An 18780-nucleotide genomic window follows, 5' to 3' on the forward strand; every position below is an offset into this window, starting at 1 on the left:
ACGGAAACTTCAAACTGGACTTATGATAAGCAGGTACACAACAAATATACATTTCGGCATCAAGCCTTAATCCTTAAAAAAGTCTCATAGAATATAAATGTGCAAAAGAGGCTACAAAAAAAAGGGATGTGTGTAGTAACCACAGTAAGAAGGGTAAACACAACAAAATACAATGTCCATAATGATACACACGTAACAGTACATTGGCCAAATACATCAATAGTTCAGTAAAGTGGCATGTCCAAAACAGAAATATAATATAGTATATCAAATAATCAAGAAGAAATCCCTCCCCCCCCCAATAAAAACCCCACACATGATCTCCCTTGTAGTTATGACATCCGCACAGGTGGTAACCATAATATAATACTGACCAATACAATATACAATGTTATATTTCTGTAGTTTCTACTGTGCTGAATTATTCATTTCTGTTATACATGTTTATCATTATGGGCATTGTATTGTATTGCATTGTTTTGTTTACCTTTGTTACCATGGTTACTACACACATCCCTTTGAGGTGTCCCTTTCTCTTTGCACCTTTTTTGCAGGTTTAAGTTCTGTGAAGCTCCTTGTTTTTGTTATAGATGATTAAGGTTTTAACATTGTATATTTGTTGTGTTCCCATTTCTGTTAAATCCAGTTTGAAGTTTCCATCCTTTTGAGCATGTGGATTTTTACTTTGGATTATCTATGTAGAGGCTGCAGTCCTTCATACCACAGTTTACCAGGCTGAACCTGGGCTTCCTGTTTCCTTCATGAACATACCAAACCACCATAACCACTACATCACACTGTAGTGTTTATGATGCGAGGAGTACCCTGGCTCTCCTCCAATGTAATCAATCAAACCATTTGCTAACAGCTTGAAAACGTACCTAGAGCCTGCTATTGAAAGCCGAAACCCTGGAGTGGATGGCTAGCTCATGGACTGGAAATGTCAGCTTAACGCTTTTAGCCAATGAGCTAAGCCATGCAGTATGGACCCCAGTTAAGTTGTCAAACCGTTGGTAAACAGACTACTTTCAATAGGTAGGCGCAAGGGCACTCCTGGCAGTGGCATTATAACCATATATAACAGCTGGAACATGTAGTGTTCCTTTATATACATTCAATTTCAATGTTAAGCCTACTTTCCTGAGAAGTGATGGTTCCCCTTTAAATAGTAAGCAGAAGTCTATAAAAATTAGATACTAAACACTGGGTGGATGAGGTCACATAGACGTCAATAACTTAATAGACGTTTGCTCAGTGTGTTTGCCTGAGATTAGCTCTAGTTTATTTCAGAATACACTTTTTTTTTTTCAACGTTTATTCAAGAAGCTTGACAAATTCAATGGCAACTTTGGAAAGTAATTATTAGCATTTTTAGACAGTTACAATGTGAGATTGAGAGAGAGAGAGATACAGATAGAGATATCAAAGAAAGTTGTAGAGAGAACTTTCTAGGGTACAGCATTTTCAATAAATAATTTTCTATAACTCGGCCAGAATGCTCTGCTGGAGATGCAAATTAGCGTGCACACATGTATCATGTTTCATCCTGATATCAATTCTGCTGCAGGCCTCCTAACTGTACTACTTTCAGTGGACAGTTCCTTTTTAAACTCCTATCCTGACATCATTATTTTGTTTTCTCTGAAACGGTTTAGAATACAATGGAGCTGTGTGGGTTTTAAGTTCTTCTTCATGCACGAACACAGGAATATATACAATAACAAAATTCAGAGAAAAAGAAAACTTGAAAACAAAATATTGGAATGTCATTAACACAATTGGGTTTAGAAAACACACACGTTTCCTTTCACGAACTGTATATTTAAAAACTGGTTCAGAGATATACACCTTGTGACACCATGTGGTCTAATAGTGCTATTGCAGATTCCTGTTTCTATTTAACCCCTTAAGGACACAGCTTCAGAAGCTTGTCTCACCCTTAAGGACACATGCAATTTTTGAATTTTTTGCAGTTTGTTACACAGTTACATAGTTAGCTGAAAAGTGACTTGCATCAAGTTCAGACTTCCTCACATATGTTTTTGCTGTTGATCCAAAAGAAGGCAAAACACCTAGTCTGAAGCGCTTCCAATTTTGCAACAAACAGGGAAAAAATTCCTTCTTGACCCCAAAATAGTCAGATGTCTCCTTGGATCAAGCAGCTACTACCCCACTAATTAGAAATTATATCCCTGTATGTTATGTTTTTGCAAGTATTTATCCAATTGCAGTTTAAACCACCTCTTCAAGCAGAGAATTCCATATCCTTATTGCTCTCACTGTAAAAAAAACCTTTTCTTTATCTTAGATGAAATCTCCTTTCTTCCAGCCTAAATGTGTGACCTCATGTCCTATGTTTAGTCCTGTTTATGAATAGATTCCCAGATAATGGTTTGTATTGGCCCTGAATATATTTGTATAATGTTATCATATCCCCTCTGAGGTGCCGTTTTTCCAAACTAAAGAGATTCCTTTTATCAATTTTGTAGCTCGTCTCTGCATTTTTACATCTCTCTCGTTTATTGCACCAACACGTATTATATACAGTTTTTTAGAGTACAAAGGGGGCTTTAATTAAATGTCATATAATTAAATGTCAAAATACATATATAAATTCTCATTAATAATAAAAAAAATGCCCAAAAAAGAGAAAAAACGCACACAAAAAATCCCTAAAACTTTTTTTTCACAGTTTAGGCAATAATAATGTGTGCATAATATGTCCAGCTTAGGAAAAGTAATTCAAAATAAATTCATTTATGTGTCTTGATTTATAGAGTACATAATATGTATAGGATTTCAGCCTATTTTGAAAGTTACAGGTCACAAAATACAAGGACTAAAATAAAATTTCAATGTGAAACAATTTTAGAAGTTGGATATGTTTGTCTTGTAAATTTAGTAGCCATCATAAAAAACAAAATTGCCACATAAAAGTATATATTTATATAAAGTAGACATCACATGCTATCTACCTAAAGTTAGTTTCACATTTTCTACGTAGCCATTTCATCGCTGATCTCTGCTAAATAGTGGAGTAAAATTGTGGGGTTTTTTCTCTATTTTGGCATATGCACATGTAACAAGGCTTTTTTCATGTGTTTTTCGCAAAGATGGTGTGCGCTATTTCTGTACAGAACCCCATATTGTGTTCAGCTATATCTGCTGAGTACAATGATACCCCCATTGTATGCCTTTGGCACTATTCTGTGAAGCTACAATGCCATATAAGAGAGAAGGCTATTTCAGTTTCTAAAGTTAGAATTTTCATAGATTGATTTGACGGGCCTATGTCTCTTTTTGTGGCATTGTAGCAGTTTAAATGTTATAATAAACCCACAAAGTGCTTCCATTTGAGAAAGCAGACACCCCAGGGTATCTTATATGGTGTATATTGTGAGCAAAAAAACAGGACGCAAGAGTATACTGAGAAAGGACAGCAGCTGAAATAGCCTGCTCTTCGGTGGATCCCTGCTCAGATCTCAAGCTGGTTTTAGATCATATTGTGCCATTACAGAGAGAACATCTCTGAAACATATGAGACTGGTCCCACCCATACGGGCAGTCCAGATCAGAAATGCCAGCAAGTTCTCTTTGCACAAGAGACACAGCAACCCTAGACGATTGTTTCAGCCTTGTTAGGCATCATAAGTGAGGCATAGCTGATATCTAGTCTCTAGGCAACGTGAGCAAGGGGTCCACGTCTGGATTACCATTTAAACTTATGGAGAGCGAAAAAACAGGGCACAAGAGTATACTGAGTATATTGTGCCTTAACTTGTCACCATTTTTTCACCAATTTATGTCAATGTTTGTGGTGAAGAAAAAAATTGATTTTTTTTTACATACATGTTGCATTTTTGCTGAGTATTTCTTACACTTGATATGGGCCACTGTCGTAAAAAAAAAAAAAAAAAACCTAAATAATGCTCAGTTACATCTTCTGAGTAAAACAATATGCCCAGGGCCGGCGCTACCATAAGGCGGCCCAGGCGGCCGCCTTAGGGCGCACCGGCCCTGGGGGCGCAAAATCAGGCTGACCGGAAGGAGGGAAGCGCACTGCGCTCCCCTCCAACCGACGACCTATTGTAGCGTGGCCGAGCGCCCGGTTCTGCGGGCGCGCGAGGGAGCACTCTCCCATGTGTGCTTCCTCTTCAGCTCCCTCGCGCGCCGCATACTGATGCCGGAGCCGGAAGATGACGTCATCTTCCGGCGCCGGCATCCCTACGCGGTGCGCGAGGGAGCTGAAGAGGAAGCACACATGGGAGAGTGCTCCCTCGCGCGTGCCCGCCAGCCAGCCAGCCTGCCAGCCTGCCTACCCGCCCGCCCAGGAGCCCAGCAGCACCACTGGACCCCAGGGAATCCCTTCAGCACTCCAAAAAGGTAGGAGGCTGGGGGATTAAATAAAAAAAAATGTGTTAGTGTGAGTGTCAGTGAGTGTGTGTGTGTCTGCTAGTGAGTGTCAGTGTGTGTGTCTGCTAGTGAGTGTCAGTGTGTGTGTCTGCTAGTGAGTGTCAGTGTGTGTGTGTCTGCTAGTGAGTGTCAGTGTGTGTGTCTGCTAGTGAGTGTCAGTGTGTGTGTGTCTGCTAGTGAGTGTCAGTGCGTGTGTGTCTGCTAGTGAGTGTCAGTGCGTGTGTGTCTGCTAGTGAGTGTCAGTGTGTGTGTCTGCTAGTGAGTGTCAGTGTGTGTCTGCTAGTGAGTGTCAGTGTGTGTGTCTGCTAGTGAGTGTCAGTGTGTGTGTCTGCTAGTGAGTGTCAGTGTGTGTGTCTGCTAGTGAGTGTCAGTGTGTGTGTCTGCTAGTGAGTGTCAGTGCGTGTGTGTCTGCTAGTGAGTGTCAGTGTGTGTGTCTGCTAGTGAGTGTCAGTGTGTGTGTCTGCTAGTGAGTGTCAGTGTGTGTGTCTGCTAGTGAGTGTCAGTGTGTGTCTGCTAGTGAGTGTCAGTGTGTGTCTGCTAGTGAGTGTCAGTGTGTGTGTCTGCTAGTGAGTGTCAGTGTGTGTGTCTGCTAGTGAGTGTCAGTGTGTGTGTCTGCTAGTGAGTGTCAGTGTGTGTCTGCTAGTGAGTGTCAGTGTGTGTGTCTGCTAGTGAGTGTCAGTGTGTGTGTCTGCTAGTGAGTGTCAGTGTGTGTGTCTGCTAGTGAGTGTCAGTGAGTGTGTCTGCTAGTGTCAGTGTGTGTCTGCTAGTGAGTGTCAGTGTGTGTCTGCTAGTGTGTCAGTGAGTGTGTCTGCTAGTGAGTGTCAGTGAGTGTGTTACTGCGTGTCTCTTACTGAGCGTGTTTGTGTGTGTATTAGTGAGTCTGTTTGATGTCTGTTAGTGAGTGTGTGTTTGTCAGTGAGTGTGTATGTATGTCTGTCGCTGAGTGTGTCTGTCAGTAAATGTGTCTGTTAGCTGGTGTGTATGCATCTGTTCGTGAGAGTGTGTGTGTGTGTCTTCAGCACTTACCTTTCTCTAGCGCCAGACTCCCTTGGCGCTGGGGATCCCTCCGCCTCTCAGCTCCGAATGCTCTTGCCGCGCACGCATTCAAACCGCCCATAGGAAAGCATTACTCAATGCTTTCCTATGGACGTTCAGTGTTTTAGAATAGCGGAAGCTCCTCTAGCGGCTGTCAGTGAGACATCCACTAGAGGCTGGATTAACCCTCGGTGAAACATAGCAGTTTCTCTGAAACTGCTATGTTTTCAGCTGCAGGGTTAAAACTAGAGGGACCTGACACCCAGACCACTTCATTGAGCTGATGTGATCTGGGTGTCTGTAGTGGTCCTTTAAGTGTGTGTGCATCTGCATGCACTGGCGTACATACCGCGGTCGCAGGGGTCACAGCCCTGCAACCCCTGCGACCAGGTGCCCGCCACCATGTGTTGCGGCCCCGGCCCGTGCAGAGTAAGCGCGGGGGAGGGGGGGGTGGGGGCACGGATCAATTTGCGCACTGGGGCCCCATGGGTCATGTGTACGCCACTGCACCTACCCTGGTGTCTGCCACAGGCTGTGTGGAGGGGGCGAGGATATGAATGACATCATATCCCTGCTCCCTGTGTACCACACAGCGCGGCTGGCGCCCTGTGATGGGGCTGGGCTGCAGGACAGGACTCCAAGGAGCCAGACAGCATGCATCCAGGGGACAAGATTGAACTGATGTAAGTATGTATGTATGTCTCTGTATGTATGTATGTCTCTGTATGTATCTATGTATGTATGTATGTCTCTGTATGTATGTATGTATGTAGGTCTCTGTATGCCTGTATGTCTCTGTACAAAATGTATGTGTCTGTATGTGTCCGTATGCCTGTATGTCTCTGTATGTACAAATGTATGTGTCTGTATGCCTGTATGTCTTTGTACGTATGTGTCTGTATGCCTGCATGTCTCTGTATGCGTGTATATCTTTGTATGCCTGTATGTGTCTGTATGCCTGGATGTCTCTGTATGTATGATACTGTATGTCTATGTATTAAGGAATAGTGAGTGCGCTTACAATAAATAAAATACAGTGTTAATCACACCTAAAAAATCTGAAGGGCATATAACACATTTGATTACAATGCAATAATACCAAAGTGCTATAGTGCTTTAAGAAATTTACACAATATGTGGAGTGCCAAAGTGCATATATGTGCAGACAAGGGATATCCAATATAAATAAAAAAAGGACTGATATACTTGCAGAGCTTCTGGAACAAATAATACACGGCTCTGTAATACAAATAATACAACACCTAGTGCAATATGTTTGTACAGTGCAAAATTAACAATAAATAAATAGGTATCTCACTCACAATGGTGGAGTGGTTGAAGTACCACCCCAAACTATCAGGCTCCAGGGAGGATCAGCCCCCAGTGATCGTGGGATCCACTCAGTGTAGAAAGAACGTGGGCCAATCCGGATATGTGTAAACCAAGAATTTCTTTATTACCAATGCATAAAAAGATATAAAACACCAGTCTCCTGCAACCTGCTACCGATAGTCCGAGAAAGAGAGAGAAGGTCTATAATCAGAGTGTCCTCCTCGCAGCTCAATCCTCATGGATACACGGATACACGGTGTAGGTGCAAAAACTTCCGGATTGTTCAGATGCAATGCATTTCTCCCCTCCCACGGGGCTTTTTCAAGCATGCTTGAAAAAGCCCCGTGGGAGGGGAGAAATGCATTGCATCTGAACAATCCGGAAGTTTTTGCACCTACACCGTGTATCCGTGTATCCATGAGCAGGGCTGCCATCAGAAATGTTGGGGCCCCTGACAAAGCACAAGGTCTGGGCCCCCCCTCCCCCGCCCCCTCCCTCCCGGGCCCGCCCACGCCCTACCTAGTCTGCTGACAATGATGCGGGACTGAATGTGGTGTGTATAGTGGAAGTGAATAAGAATGTGTGTAATGGATGTAGTGTTTGTGTGTATTAGATACTGTTTGTGCAGTGAATGCAGAGTGTGTGTTTGTGTAGCGGATGCAGTGTGTATAGTGAACGCAGAGTGTGTTTGAGTAGTGGATGTAGTGTGTGTACAGTGATGTAGTGTGTGTTTGTGTAGTGGATGTAGTGTTTGTATGTACTAGATGAAATGTGTTTAGTGGATGCAGTGTCAGTAGTGGATGTAGTGTGTGTATTAGACGCAGTGTCTGTGTATAGTGAATGCAGAGTGTTTCAATTTGTGGTGGATGTAGTGTGTGTACTGTGAATACAGGATGTTTGTGTAGTGGATGCTGTGTGTACAGTTAATGCAGAGTGTGTGTCAGTATAGTGAATCCAGAGTGTGTGCATAGTTTAGTGAATGCAGAGTGTGTGTTAGTGTGTAATGAATGCAGAGTGTGTGTTAGTGTGTAGTGAATGCAGTGTGTCAGTGTAATGAATGTAGTGTGTGTTAGTGCAGTGAATGCAGAGTGTGTGTAAATGTGTAGTGAATGCAGAGTGTGTTAATGTGTAGTGAATGCAGAGTGTGTGTTAATGTGTAGTGAATGCAGAGAGTGTGTTAGTGTGTAGTGAATGCAGTGTGTCAGTGTAATGAATGTAGTGTGTGTTAGTGCAGTGAATGCAGAGTGTGTGTAAATGTGTAGTGAATGCAGAGTGTGTAAATGTGTAGTGAATGCAGAGTGTGTTAATGTGTAGTGAATGCAGAGTGTGTGTTAATGTGTAGTGAATGCAGAGTGTGTGTTAATGTGTAGTGAATGCAGAGTGTGTGTTAATGTGTAGTGAATGCAGAGTGTGTGTTAATGTGTAGTGAATGCAGAGTGTGTGTTAATGTGTAGTGAATGCAGAGTGTGTGTTAATGTGTAGTGAATGCAGAGTGTGTGTTAATGTGTAGTGAATGCAGAGTGTGTGTTAATGTGTAGTGAATGCAGAGTGTGTGTTAATGTGTAGTGAATGCAGAGTGTGTGTTAATGTGTAGGGAATGCAGAGTGTGTGTTAATGTGTAGGGAATGCAGAGTGTGTGTTAATGTGTAGGGAATGCAGAGTGTGTGTTAATGTGTAGTGAATGCAGAGGGTGTGTTAGTGTGTAGCGGATGCAGAGTGTGTGTTAGTGTAGTGAATGCAGAGTGTTAATGTGTAGTGAATGCAGAGAGTGTTTGAGTAGTGGATGTAGTGTGTGTACAGTGATGTAGTGTGTGTTTGTGTAGTGAATGTAGTGTTTGTATGTACTAGATGAAATGTGTTTAGTGGATGCAGTGTCTGTAGTGGATGTAGTGTGTGTATTAGACACAGTGTCTGTGTATAGTGAATGCAGAGTGTTTCAATTTGTGGTGGATGTAGTGTGTGTACTGTGAATACAGGATGTTTGTGTAGTGGATGCTGTGTGTACAGTTAATGCAGAGTGTGTGTCAGTATAGTGAATCCAGAGTGTGTCCATAGTTTAGTGAATGCAGAGTGTGTGTTAGTGTGTAATAAATGCAGAGTGTGTGTTAGGGTGTAGGGAATGCAGAGTGTGTCATTGTAATGAATGTAGTGTGTGTGTAAATTTGTAGTGAATGCAGAGTGTGTGTTAATGTGTAGTGAATGCAGAGAGTGTGTTAATGTGTAGTGAATGCAGAGAGTGTGTTAATGTGTAGTGAATGCAGAGAGTGTGTTAATGCGTAGTGAATGCAGAGAGTGTGTTAATGCGTAGTGAATGCAGAGAGTGTGTTAGTGTAGTGAATGCAGAAAGTGTGTTAGTGTAGTGAATGCAGAGAGTGTGTTAATGTGTAGTGAATACAGAGAGTGTGTTAGTGTGTAGCGGATGCAGAGTGTTAATGTGTAGTGAATGCAGAGAGTGTGTTAGTGTGTAGCGGATGCAGAGTGTGTGTTAGTGTAGTGAATGCAGAGTGTGTTAATGTGTAGCGAATGCAGAGAGTGTGTTAGTGTAGTGAATACAGAGAGTGTGTTAGTGTAGTGAATACAGAGAGTGTGTTAGTGTAGTGAATACAGAGAGTGTGTTAGTGTAGTGAATGCAGAGAGTGTGTTAGTGTAGTGAATGCAGAGAGTGTGTTAGTGTAGTGAATGCAGAGAGTGTGTTAGTGTAGTGAATGCAGAGAGTGTGTTAGTGTAGTGAATGCAGAGAGTGTGTTAGTGTAGTGAATGCAGAGAGTGTGTTAATGTGTAGTGAATGCAGAGAGTGTGTTAGTGTGTAGCGGATGCAGAGTGTGTGTTAGTGTAGTGAATGCAGAGTGTTAATGTGTAGTGAATGCAGAGAGTGTGTTAGTGTGTAGCGGATGCAGGGTGTGTGTTAGTGTAGTGAATACAGAGTGTGTTAATGTGTAGCGAATGCAGAGTGTGTCAGTATAGTGGATGCAGTGAGTGTGTTAGTGTGTAGTGTATGCAGAGTGCATGTTGTATTAGTGAATGCAGTGTGTGTATTGTATTAGTGTATGCAGTGTGTTTGTTGTGTTAGTGTATGCAGTATGTATGTTGTGTTAGTGTATGCAGTATGTATGTTGTGTTAGTGTATGCAGTGTGTGTGTTAGTGTATGCAGTGTGTGTTGTATTAGTGTATGCAGTGTGTGTTGTGTCAGTGTATGCAGAGTGTGTTGTGTTGGTGTATGCAGAGTGTGTTGTGTTGGTGTATGCAGAGTGTGTTGTGTTGGTGTATGCAGAGTGTGTTGTGTTGGTGTATGCAGAGTGTGTTGTGTTGGTGTATGCAGAGTGTGTTGTGTTGGTGTATGCAGAGTGTGTTGGTGTATGCAGAGTGTGTTGGTGTATGCAGAGTGTGTTGTGTTGGTTTATGCATAGTGTTTTGTGTCAGTGTATGCAGAGTGTGTGTTGTGTTAGTGCATGCAGTGTGTGTTGTGTTAGTCTATGCAGAATGTGTTGTGTCAGTGTATGCAGAGTGTGTGTGTTGTGTTAGTGTATGTAGTGTGTGTGTGTTGTGTTAGTGTATATAGTGTGTGTGTGTGTGTTGTGTCAGTGTATGCAATGTGTGTGTGTGTGTTGTGTCAATGTATGCAATGTGTGTGTGTTGTGTCAGTGTATGTAGTGTGTGTGCTGTGTCAGTGTATGTAGTGTGTGTGTGTGTGTTGTGTCAGTGTATGTAGTGTGTGTGCTGTGTCAGTGTATGTAGTGTGTGTGTGTTAGTGTATGCAGTGTGTGTGTGTGTGTTGTGTCAGTGTATGCAGTGTGTGTGTGTGTGTGTGTGTGTGTGTGTGTGTGTGTGTTGTGTCAGTGTGTGTGTGTTGTGTCAGTGTATGCAGTGTGTGTGTGTTGTGTCAGTGTATGCTGTGTGTGTGTGTTGTGTCAGTGTATGCATGTGTGTGTTGTGTCAGTGTATGCAGTGTGTGTGTGTTGTGTCAGTGTATGCAGTGTGTGTGTGTTGTGTCAGTGTGTGTGTGTGTGTGTGTGTGTGTGTGTTGTCAGTGTATGCAGTGTGTGTGTGTAAATGTGCTGGGGTGTGGGGGATGGGGGGGGGCATTTTAACATAATAAAAAAAAAAAAAAAAATTAAATTGTTTCTCCCCCCTCCCTGCTTACCTGTGTCTAGGGAGGGGGGAGATTCCATCCCTGGTGGTCCGGTGGCATGGTGGGGCCCCCCGGCTTCCCAGTTACCGCAGAGGGGGCCCAGGCAGCACACAGCCTCCTCTCTCCTCCAATAACTCTCGCGAGACCCGCGGAGCGTTGCCATGGCAACCGGGTCTCGCGAGAGTTATTAGCAGAAACAAGAAGAAGAGAAGCTGTGTGCTGCCTGGGCCCCCTCTGCGGTAACTGGGAAGCCGGGGGCCCGGGGCTGCACACATAGATAGCGATATTCGCTATCTATGTGTGCAGAGAGGGAAAGTGGGGCCCAGGACTGCCAGAGCAGTCCGGGCCCCCCAGGGCCGCCGGGCCCGTGACAACTGTGACGGTTGTCACCCCCTGATGGCGGCCCTGTCCATGAGGATTGAGCTGCGAGGAGGACACTCTGATTATAGACCTTCTCTCTCTTTCTCGGACTATCGGTAGCAGGTTGCAGGAGACTGGTGTTTTATATCTTTTTATGCATTGGTAATAAAGAAATTCTTGGTTTACACATATCCGGATTGGCCCACGTTCTTTCTACACTGAGTGGATCCCACGATCACTGGGGGCTGATCCTCCCTGGAGCCTGATAGTTTGGGGTGGTACTTCAACCACTCCACCATTGTGAGTGAGATACCTATTTATTTATTGTTAATTTTGCACTGTACAAACATATTGCACTAGGTGTTGTATTATTTGTATTACAGAGCCGTGTATTATTTGTTCCAGAAGCTCTGCAAGTATATCAGTCCTTTTTTAATTTATATTGGATATCCCTTGTCTGCACATATATGCACTTTGGCACTCCACATATTGTGTAAATTTCTTAAAGCACTATAGCACTTTGGTATTATTGCATTGTAATCAAATGTGTTATATGCCCTTCAGATTTTTTAGGTGTGATTAACACTGTATTTTATTTATTGTAAGCGCACTCACTATTCCTTATTACCTATTTAGCACTTAGGAGATCTCACCAGGACTCCCAGTGAGTTGCAGCTATTTGTTTCGATTTATATTGTGTATGCTCGCTATACATATATTTTCCTCCTTGTGCGCCATTTAACCTTCCGTCGATATGTATGTCTATGTATGTATGTATGTATGTGTCTGTATGACGGTATGCCTCTGTGTGTATGTCTTTATATGCCTGCATGTCTCTGTATGCATGTATGTCTCTGTCTGTGTCTGTATGTCTCTGTATGATTATTTCTGAATATGCCCAATGTATGACCTAGACACTATTTTGTGAAGTTACAGTGCTGTAAAAGAGACGTGACAAGTTCAGGTTTTTAAGTGTGAATATTCATATATGGTTTTGATGGCTCCGTGTTCCATTCTGGAGCACTTCAGCAAACAACATATTCCAACTACACCATAAAGGTTTACCATTTCTTAAAGAAGACATCCCAGGGTATTTTAAAAGGCATATTTTATAATGAGTGCTTTATTGCTTCCAATGTGGAACAAACAAAAGTCAAAAAGGATGTGTGAGGTGTTAGAGGAAACCTGGTCAAACAATTGCCCTCTGAGCCTCTCTCAGATTTTAGTCTTTGTGCTACTGATGTACAATTCTAAAATAAAGATGGTATCGTCAACCTGAATTTCACTGGCGTCCAACTTGTTGACATTTCGCTTTAGGTTCTCAATCTGCTGACGTTCTGGAGCAGTGATCATCTCCTCGATCTCCTGCAGCTGAGTCTCCTCTGCTCCTGTGGCTTGCATGGATGCTAGGATGGCTTCAATCCTCTGAGATTTTTCCAGCAGCCATTTGTTCTCTTTGGTCTCGTACTGTCTCCACTCTATCAGGTTTGCAACGGTCTTGTAACATCTCTGCAACAACATGCAAGCAGAGGACAGCGTGTTCACTGCGTATAAATAGAATGTTCGAGCCGGCGCGTGATCTGGGGTTTTGGGAATTTCCTGTAGGTAAACCAGATTCTCAGACAGCATTTTATAAAGCATGTCCTTTGCCTCCTTGGCTGGGATCATTGCGCAATCTTCCACTTGCTTCTGTTCCAAGTGTTTCTTGCAGAGGAGAAGCCGGAAAATCCGTGCGCATCGAGAACCGAACCTCTCCTGCACAATGGATTGCAAGTTTGAAGTGGCTAGAGAAGCAATTGCCTTGTGAAGATTGATGACAAACATCCCTCCACCGCTGTCCCCAGACAGCCCGACAAACTTCAACGGGTCATCAGCCAAAAGGGTAAGGTACTGGTCCAAGACTTGTTTGGAGATGTTGTATCCTGAGGGCAAAGATCTGAAGATTTCACTGGATGACAGCAGGTGAGTGTAGGCAGCACTGGAAGGTGTGGTGACCTCGCTCATTCTCAACATTGTCCGGACGATTTCACTGCTGGTCTGGTCCATTTTATTGGATATGGCACTGATGACTGCTTGATCTCGGAAGTGCTGATGGAAACGCTCCATTTTAATCTGCCAGTAGATTCCGTCATCTTCGTTGGACTCTGGGCCTATATCTTTATTTTGTCTCTTCCCCTTATTTCCTTCTTCCTCATCATCAGAAGACCGGCGTCTTTTGCCTCTTCCAAGCATGTTTACTTTGGGAATAGTGTACATGTCTTTCTCGTCGATGACCAGCGAGGGTGCTACAGGTCTGCGGCTGTCAGATCCTTTTGTGGATTCCATTTCAGGAAGACCTGGGCACCTCTGTATGAAGTGTGTGTCAGCCAAACTGGAGAATGTCCCAGATACCTCACTGTAATCCACGCTCTTCCCATCTTCCATGGTTTCTGTCAGCCGGTCGGCCACTTTCTTCACCACGGCACTAAATGTCATCTTTCCATTCAGTAGCAGCTCCTCCACAATCAGTTCACCGGTGTCGCCATAAAGAGTCTTTGCTGTGTAAATGTAGCGGGGGTAACGGAGGATCTGCAGTTAGCGGTCGCAGTCCGCAAAATACTCCACAAAGCCACGTTTGTGTATTTGGTAAGACACCAGATTGTGATGGATAAGAACACATAGAGCTTTTTTTACCTGATCCAAAGGAGTGCCTGTGTCATTAGCAATCACTCTCAGAGGCTGGCTGCCAGTACGGATGAGAAAACATCCGACGCGATCCACAATCTCCCCGTAATGCTCCTGCAGCAATAATGAGCACAGTTTGGCCTCTGCTTGAGTCATATTTACCGTTAAACCCTCTGAGTTTCAGGCCTTGGACAGTCACATCTTAAAAGGCATATTTTAAACCTTAGCGTGAGATCATTTTTGTGGTAATAAGCATTTTTTCTGCCTTTTTGACACACAAAGTGAGTTTGCACAGTATATTTTGCAACCCTTATGTGTGCTATGACTGTATAATACTTCATATGTTGCTCAGCTATGTCGTCTGAGTACAGCAATACCCCCGTATGTACCTTTGCCAGGTATATGTGGATTTTGAAGGGGCACATTTGAGACACAGCCATTCCAGTTTTTTTCAAACTTTAAATTTTTACGCTGTGTCCAAGTCCCATTTTGGAGTATTTTTGCAGGCTATATATTCCAACTATTCCATAAAGGCATACCATTTTTTTTTTTAAAGAAGACATCCTAGGGTATTTCAAAAGGCATATTTTGAACCTTAGCGTGGGACCATTTTTCCGCTAGCTTGTACCAAGTGTAGTGGTAGTAAGCATTTTTCTGCCTTTTTGACACACAAAGTGAGTTTGTACAGTATATTTTGCAAACCTTATGTGTGCTATGACTGTATAATATTTCTTATGTTGCTCAGCTAGGTCGTCTGAGTACAGAAATACCCCCGTATGTACCTTTGCCAGGTATATGTGGTGTGACAGAGTGTTGGGAATGGTGGTCAGGGGTGTATATCTGGCACCCAGACTTTTGCACAGCCACTATCCTGACATGTGGGTAAGCACATGCAGCCCCAGGGAAAAGTTAAATTTAAATGTAGGTTTTTTTTTCTCTGTTGTTATTTGGGTCCCTGGCATGGAGTATTCGTAAGAGCAGGGTGGGCCGATTCTCCACCCACTGTCAGAGTGGTTGTGCAGCCCAGGTTTTATAAGGAGTTCTGGCTCACTGCCTAACCGAGGTCATTAGCCTCACCTGTAGGGGCTGTGAGCAGCTATATAACTGCAGTTAAAGCAGGGTGGAGTGAGGGAAGTGCTTTGTGGAGAAAGAAGGTGCTTTGTGGAGAAAGAAGGTGCTTTGTGGAGAAAGAAGGTGCTTTGTGGAGAAAGAAGGTGCTTTGTGGAGAAAGAAGGTGCTTTGTGGAGAAAGAAGGTGCTTTGTGGAGAAAGAAGGTGCTTTGTGGAGAAAGAAGGTGCTTTGTGGAGAAAGAAGGTGTAACCGTGGGCGGTTCCCTTATTTACCTCTATAATGTCTTAAAGCATAGAACTTAGCAGGGCTAACCATACAGATATCTTAGCCATAATGTTATATAGTTAGTAAGATATCCTCTATTTAACATATGTAAATAATTGAGAATACAATATAAAATAAGGATTGTCTTGGAAGCAATAGTTTTGTCTTTTAGATATTTATTATATAAAAATATAAATATAGACATATCAAACCCATTATAGCAGAGTTTATAAGATGAAATTAAATGCTTGCAAATATCATTAATAGGTTAACATACCCTTCTGAACATGTCATCATGTCAGCCTCTCAGTCATTTTAAGATGGAGCAGCGTCTGTCTCCAAGTCTCTCCTCTGTTTCTTAACATTTAAAAAATACACTTATTTATACCTTAAGTGTCGTAATTTTCGAGTCACCATAGTTCATATATGAAAAAGTAACTTGTCTACTTTAAATCAATTTAGGACCTCCCTTAATTTGGCAAAGATACAAGGCAATAACTAAAGGGTGTATACGTCATGGAAATTTTCCTGACTTAGTTCAAGATGGCATCTTAAACTAAGTCAGGAAAATTTCCATGACGTATACACCCTTTAGTTATTGCCTTGTATCTTTGCCAAATTAAGGGAGGTCCTAAATTGATTTAAAGTAGACAAGTTACTTTTTCATATATGAACTATGGTGACTCTAAAATGACGACACTTAAGGTATAAATAAGTGTATTTTTTAAATGTTAAGAAACAGAGGAGAGACTTGGAGACAGACGCTGCTCCATCTTAAAATGACTGAGAGGCTGACATGATGACATGTTCAGAAGGGTATGTTAACCTATTAATGATATTTGCAAGCATTTAATTTCATCTTATAAACTCTGCTATAATGGATTTGATATGTCTATATTTATATTTTTATATAATAAATATCTAAAAGACAAAACTATTGCTTCCAAGACAATCCTTATTTTATATTGTATTCTCAATTATTTACATATGTTAAATAATTGAGAATACAATATAAGATAAGGATTGTCTTGGAAGCAATAGTTTTGTCTTTTAGATATTTATTATATAAAAATATAAATATAGACATATCAAATCCATTATAGCAGAGTTTATAAGATGAAATTAAATGCTTGCAAATATCATTAATAGTATCAGAGGCGGCTCTAGACTTTTTGAGGCCTTAGGCGAAAATCAAATATGAGGCCCCCCCCCCCCCCCCCCCCCCGCGCCACGCGCGCTAAAAAGAAAAAATAAGCAGCCGATATTAAAATTAACTGTATAAATTATATATTTTAAGGCAAACATTAATAAACCTCATAATCTCACTATTCACAAACTTATTTTTGTTATTAAATTATTCTACAAAATACCTATACACAAACATTGGGTTTGTGGCTGACTACTTAGTTATTCTTGTTGATGTCTCCTAAAACTGAAATAAAGTTGAAATAAAGTTCAACAGTGTATTAAAAGAACACTACAGTATCAGGAGCACAAATGTGTATTCCTGACCCTATCGTGTTTAACTATTTAGCCCCCCCCCCCCCCCCCCCCATGTAGTAAAAACGTACCTAATTTCTAGAGCTGCACAAGTCCGCCAGCGCCGGATCCGCCCAATTGGCTAACATAATCTAAACTGATAATCTCAGTCAATCACAATGCTTTCCCATAGGAAAGCATCGGATTGGCTGAGATCTTCAATTTTGATGTCAGTCAAGGAGTCAATACTATACTATAATACTATACTGTGATTAGAACATATTACATATTATCATAATATTATTGTTAATATTAACATATTAACAATTAATATAGGGACACTCCAGGCACCCAGACCACTTCTGCTCATTGGAGTGGTCTGGGTGCCAACTCCCACTACTCTTAACCCTGCAAGTGTAATTATTATTTTTATAAACTGCAATAATTACCTTGCAGGGTTAGCTCCACCTCTAGTGGCTGTCTACTAGACAGCCACTAGAGGTCACTTCCTCCTTCATAGCACAGATTATCTGTGCTAGAGCGTCGCTGGACATCCTCACGCTGTGTGAGGACCTCCAGCGTCGCTCATTTCCTCATAGGAAAGCATTGAAAATCTTTTTCAATGCTTTCCTATGGGGAGCGCTAATGCCGCGCATGCGCATTAGGTCTCCTCGGCCGGTGGGCGGGATTAGTCTCGCCCACCGGCCGACGGAGACAGTAGGAGGAGCGGCGCGGAGGAGGAGACTGCGACGAGGGACAACGTCACTGCCTCAGGTAAGTGACTGAAGGGGTTTTCACCCCTTCAGTAACCGGGTATTGGGGGTGGGAGGGAGAGGGTACCTCCAGTGCCAGGAAAACAGATTGTTTTCCTGGCACTGGATTTTTCCTTTAATGATAATAATTAATATAATAATTAGGATAATATATAATTATAGTAAATAATATAATTATTATATTATTAATAATATTTAATATTGTTAAGTAATATTGTCATGATATACCACCATTATTCTGTGGAAAGATGGGGGGTACAGCTCTCCTGCTTTTTTTCTCTCTTCTGCTATGCTCTCCTTCCCTTTTCTTTATTTTCCTTTGCTCTCCTTCCCTTCCCCTTTAATTTATTTTCCATTTGTTCTCTTTCCCTTTCCCTTCAATTTATTTTCCATGTGCTCTCCTTCCCTTCCCCTTTAATTTATTTCCTTTGTCTCTCCTTCCCTTCCCCTTTAATTTATTTTATTTTGCTCTCCTTCCCCTCCCCTTTAATTTATTTTATTTTGCTCTCCTTTAATTTATTTTACTTTGCTCTCCTTCCCCTCCCCTGTAATTTATTTTCTTTGTCTCTCCTTCCCCTCCCCTCCCCTTTAATTTATTTTATTTTGCTCTCCTTCCCCTCCCCTTTAATTTATTTTATTTTGCTCTCCTTTAATTGATTTTACTTAGCTCTCCTTCCCCTCCCCTGTAATTTATTTTCTTTGTCTCTCCTTCCCCTCCCCTCCCCTTTAATTTATTTTATTTTGCTCTCCTTCCCCTCCCCTTTAATTTATTTTATTTTGCTCTCCTTTAATTGATTTTACTTAGCTCTCCTTCCCCTCCCCTGTAATTTATTTTCTTTGTCTCTCCTTCCCTTCCCCTCCCCTTTAATTTATTTTATTTTGCTCTCCTTCCCCTCCCCTTTAATTTATTTTGCTCTCCTTCCCCTCCCCTCCCCTTTAATTTATTTTATTTTGCTCTCCTTCCCTTCCCCTTTAATTTATTTTATTTTGCTCTCCTTCCCTTCCCCTTTAATTTATTTTCTTTGTCTCTCCTTCCCCTCCCCTTTAATTTATTTTATTTTGCTCTCCTTTAATTTATTTTACTTTGCTTTCCTTCCCATCCCCTGTAATTTATTTTCTTTGTCTCTCCTTCCCCTCCCCTCCCCTCCCCTCCCCTTTAATTTATTTTATTTTGCTCTCCTTTAATTGATTTTACTTTGCTCTCCTTCCCCTCCCCTGTAATTTATTTTCTTTGTCTCTCCTTCCCCTCCCCTCCCCTC

General features: G+C 42.0%; 2 protein-coding genes across 2 annotated transcripts in view; one reads left to right on the forward strand and one right to left on the reverse strand.

The window, feature by feature from the left end:
• FAM89A (family with sequence similarity 89 member A) overlaps positions 1 to 18780 on the forward strand; it is a 533463-nt gene that overhangs the window by 56910 nt on the left and 457773 nt on the right. The gene's annotated exons all lie outside the window — the stretch shown is intronic.
• Positions 12376 to 14129, reverse strand: LOC134585698 (DNA-directed RNA polymerase III subunit RPC3-like). Its single transcript, XM_063441154.1, has one exon. The coding sequence runs from the start codon at positions 13743 to 13745 to the stop codon at positions 12486 to 12488; it is 1260 nt and encodes a 419-aa protein (XP_063297224.1). The 5' UTR covers positions 13746 to 14129; the 3' UTR covers positions 12376 to 12485.

This window comes from Pelobates fuscus, chromosome 2 (genome assembly GCF_036172605.1).
Source record: "Pelobates fuscus isolate aPelFus1 chromosome 2, aPelFus1.pri, whole genome shotgun sequence".
Taxonomy (NCBI): domain Eukaryota; kingdom Metazoa; phylum Chordata; class Amphibia; order Anura; family Pelobatidae; genus Pelobates; species Pelobates fuscus.

Bases quoted from the DNA above. Each gene is read 5' to 3' on its own strand.
- LOC134585698 (XM_063441154.1), bottom strand. From the start codon at position 13,745: ATGACATTTAGTGCCGTGGTGAAGAAAGTGGCCGACCGGCTGACAGAA.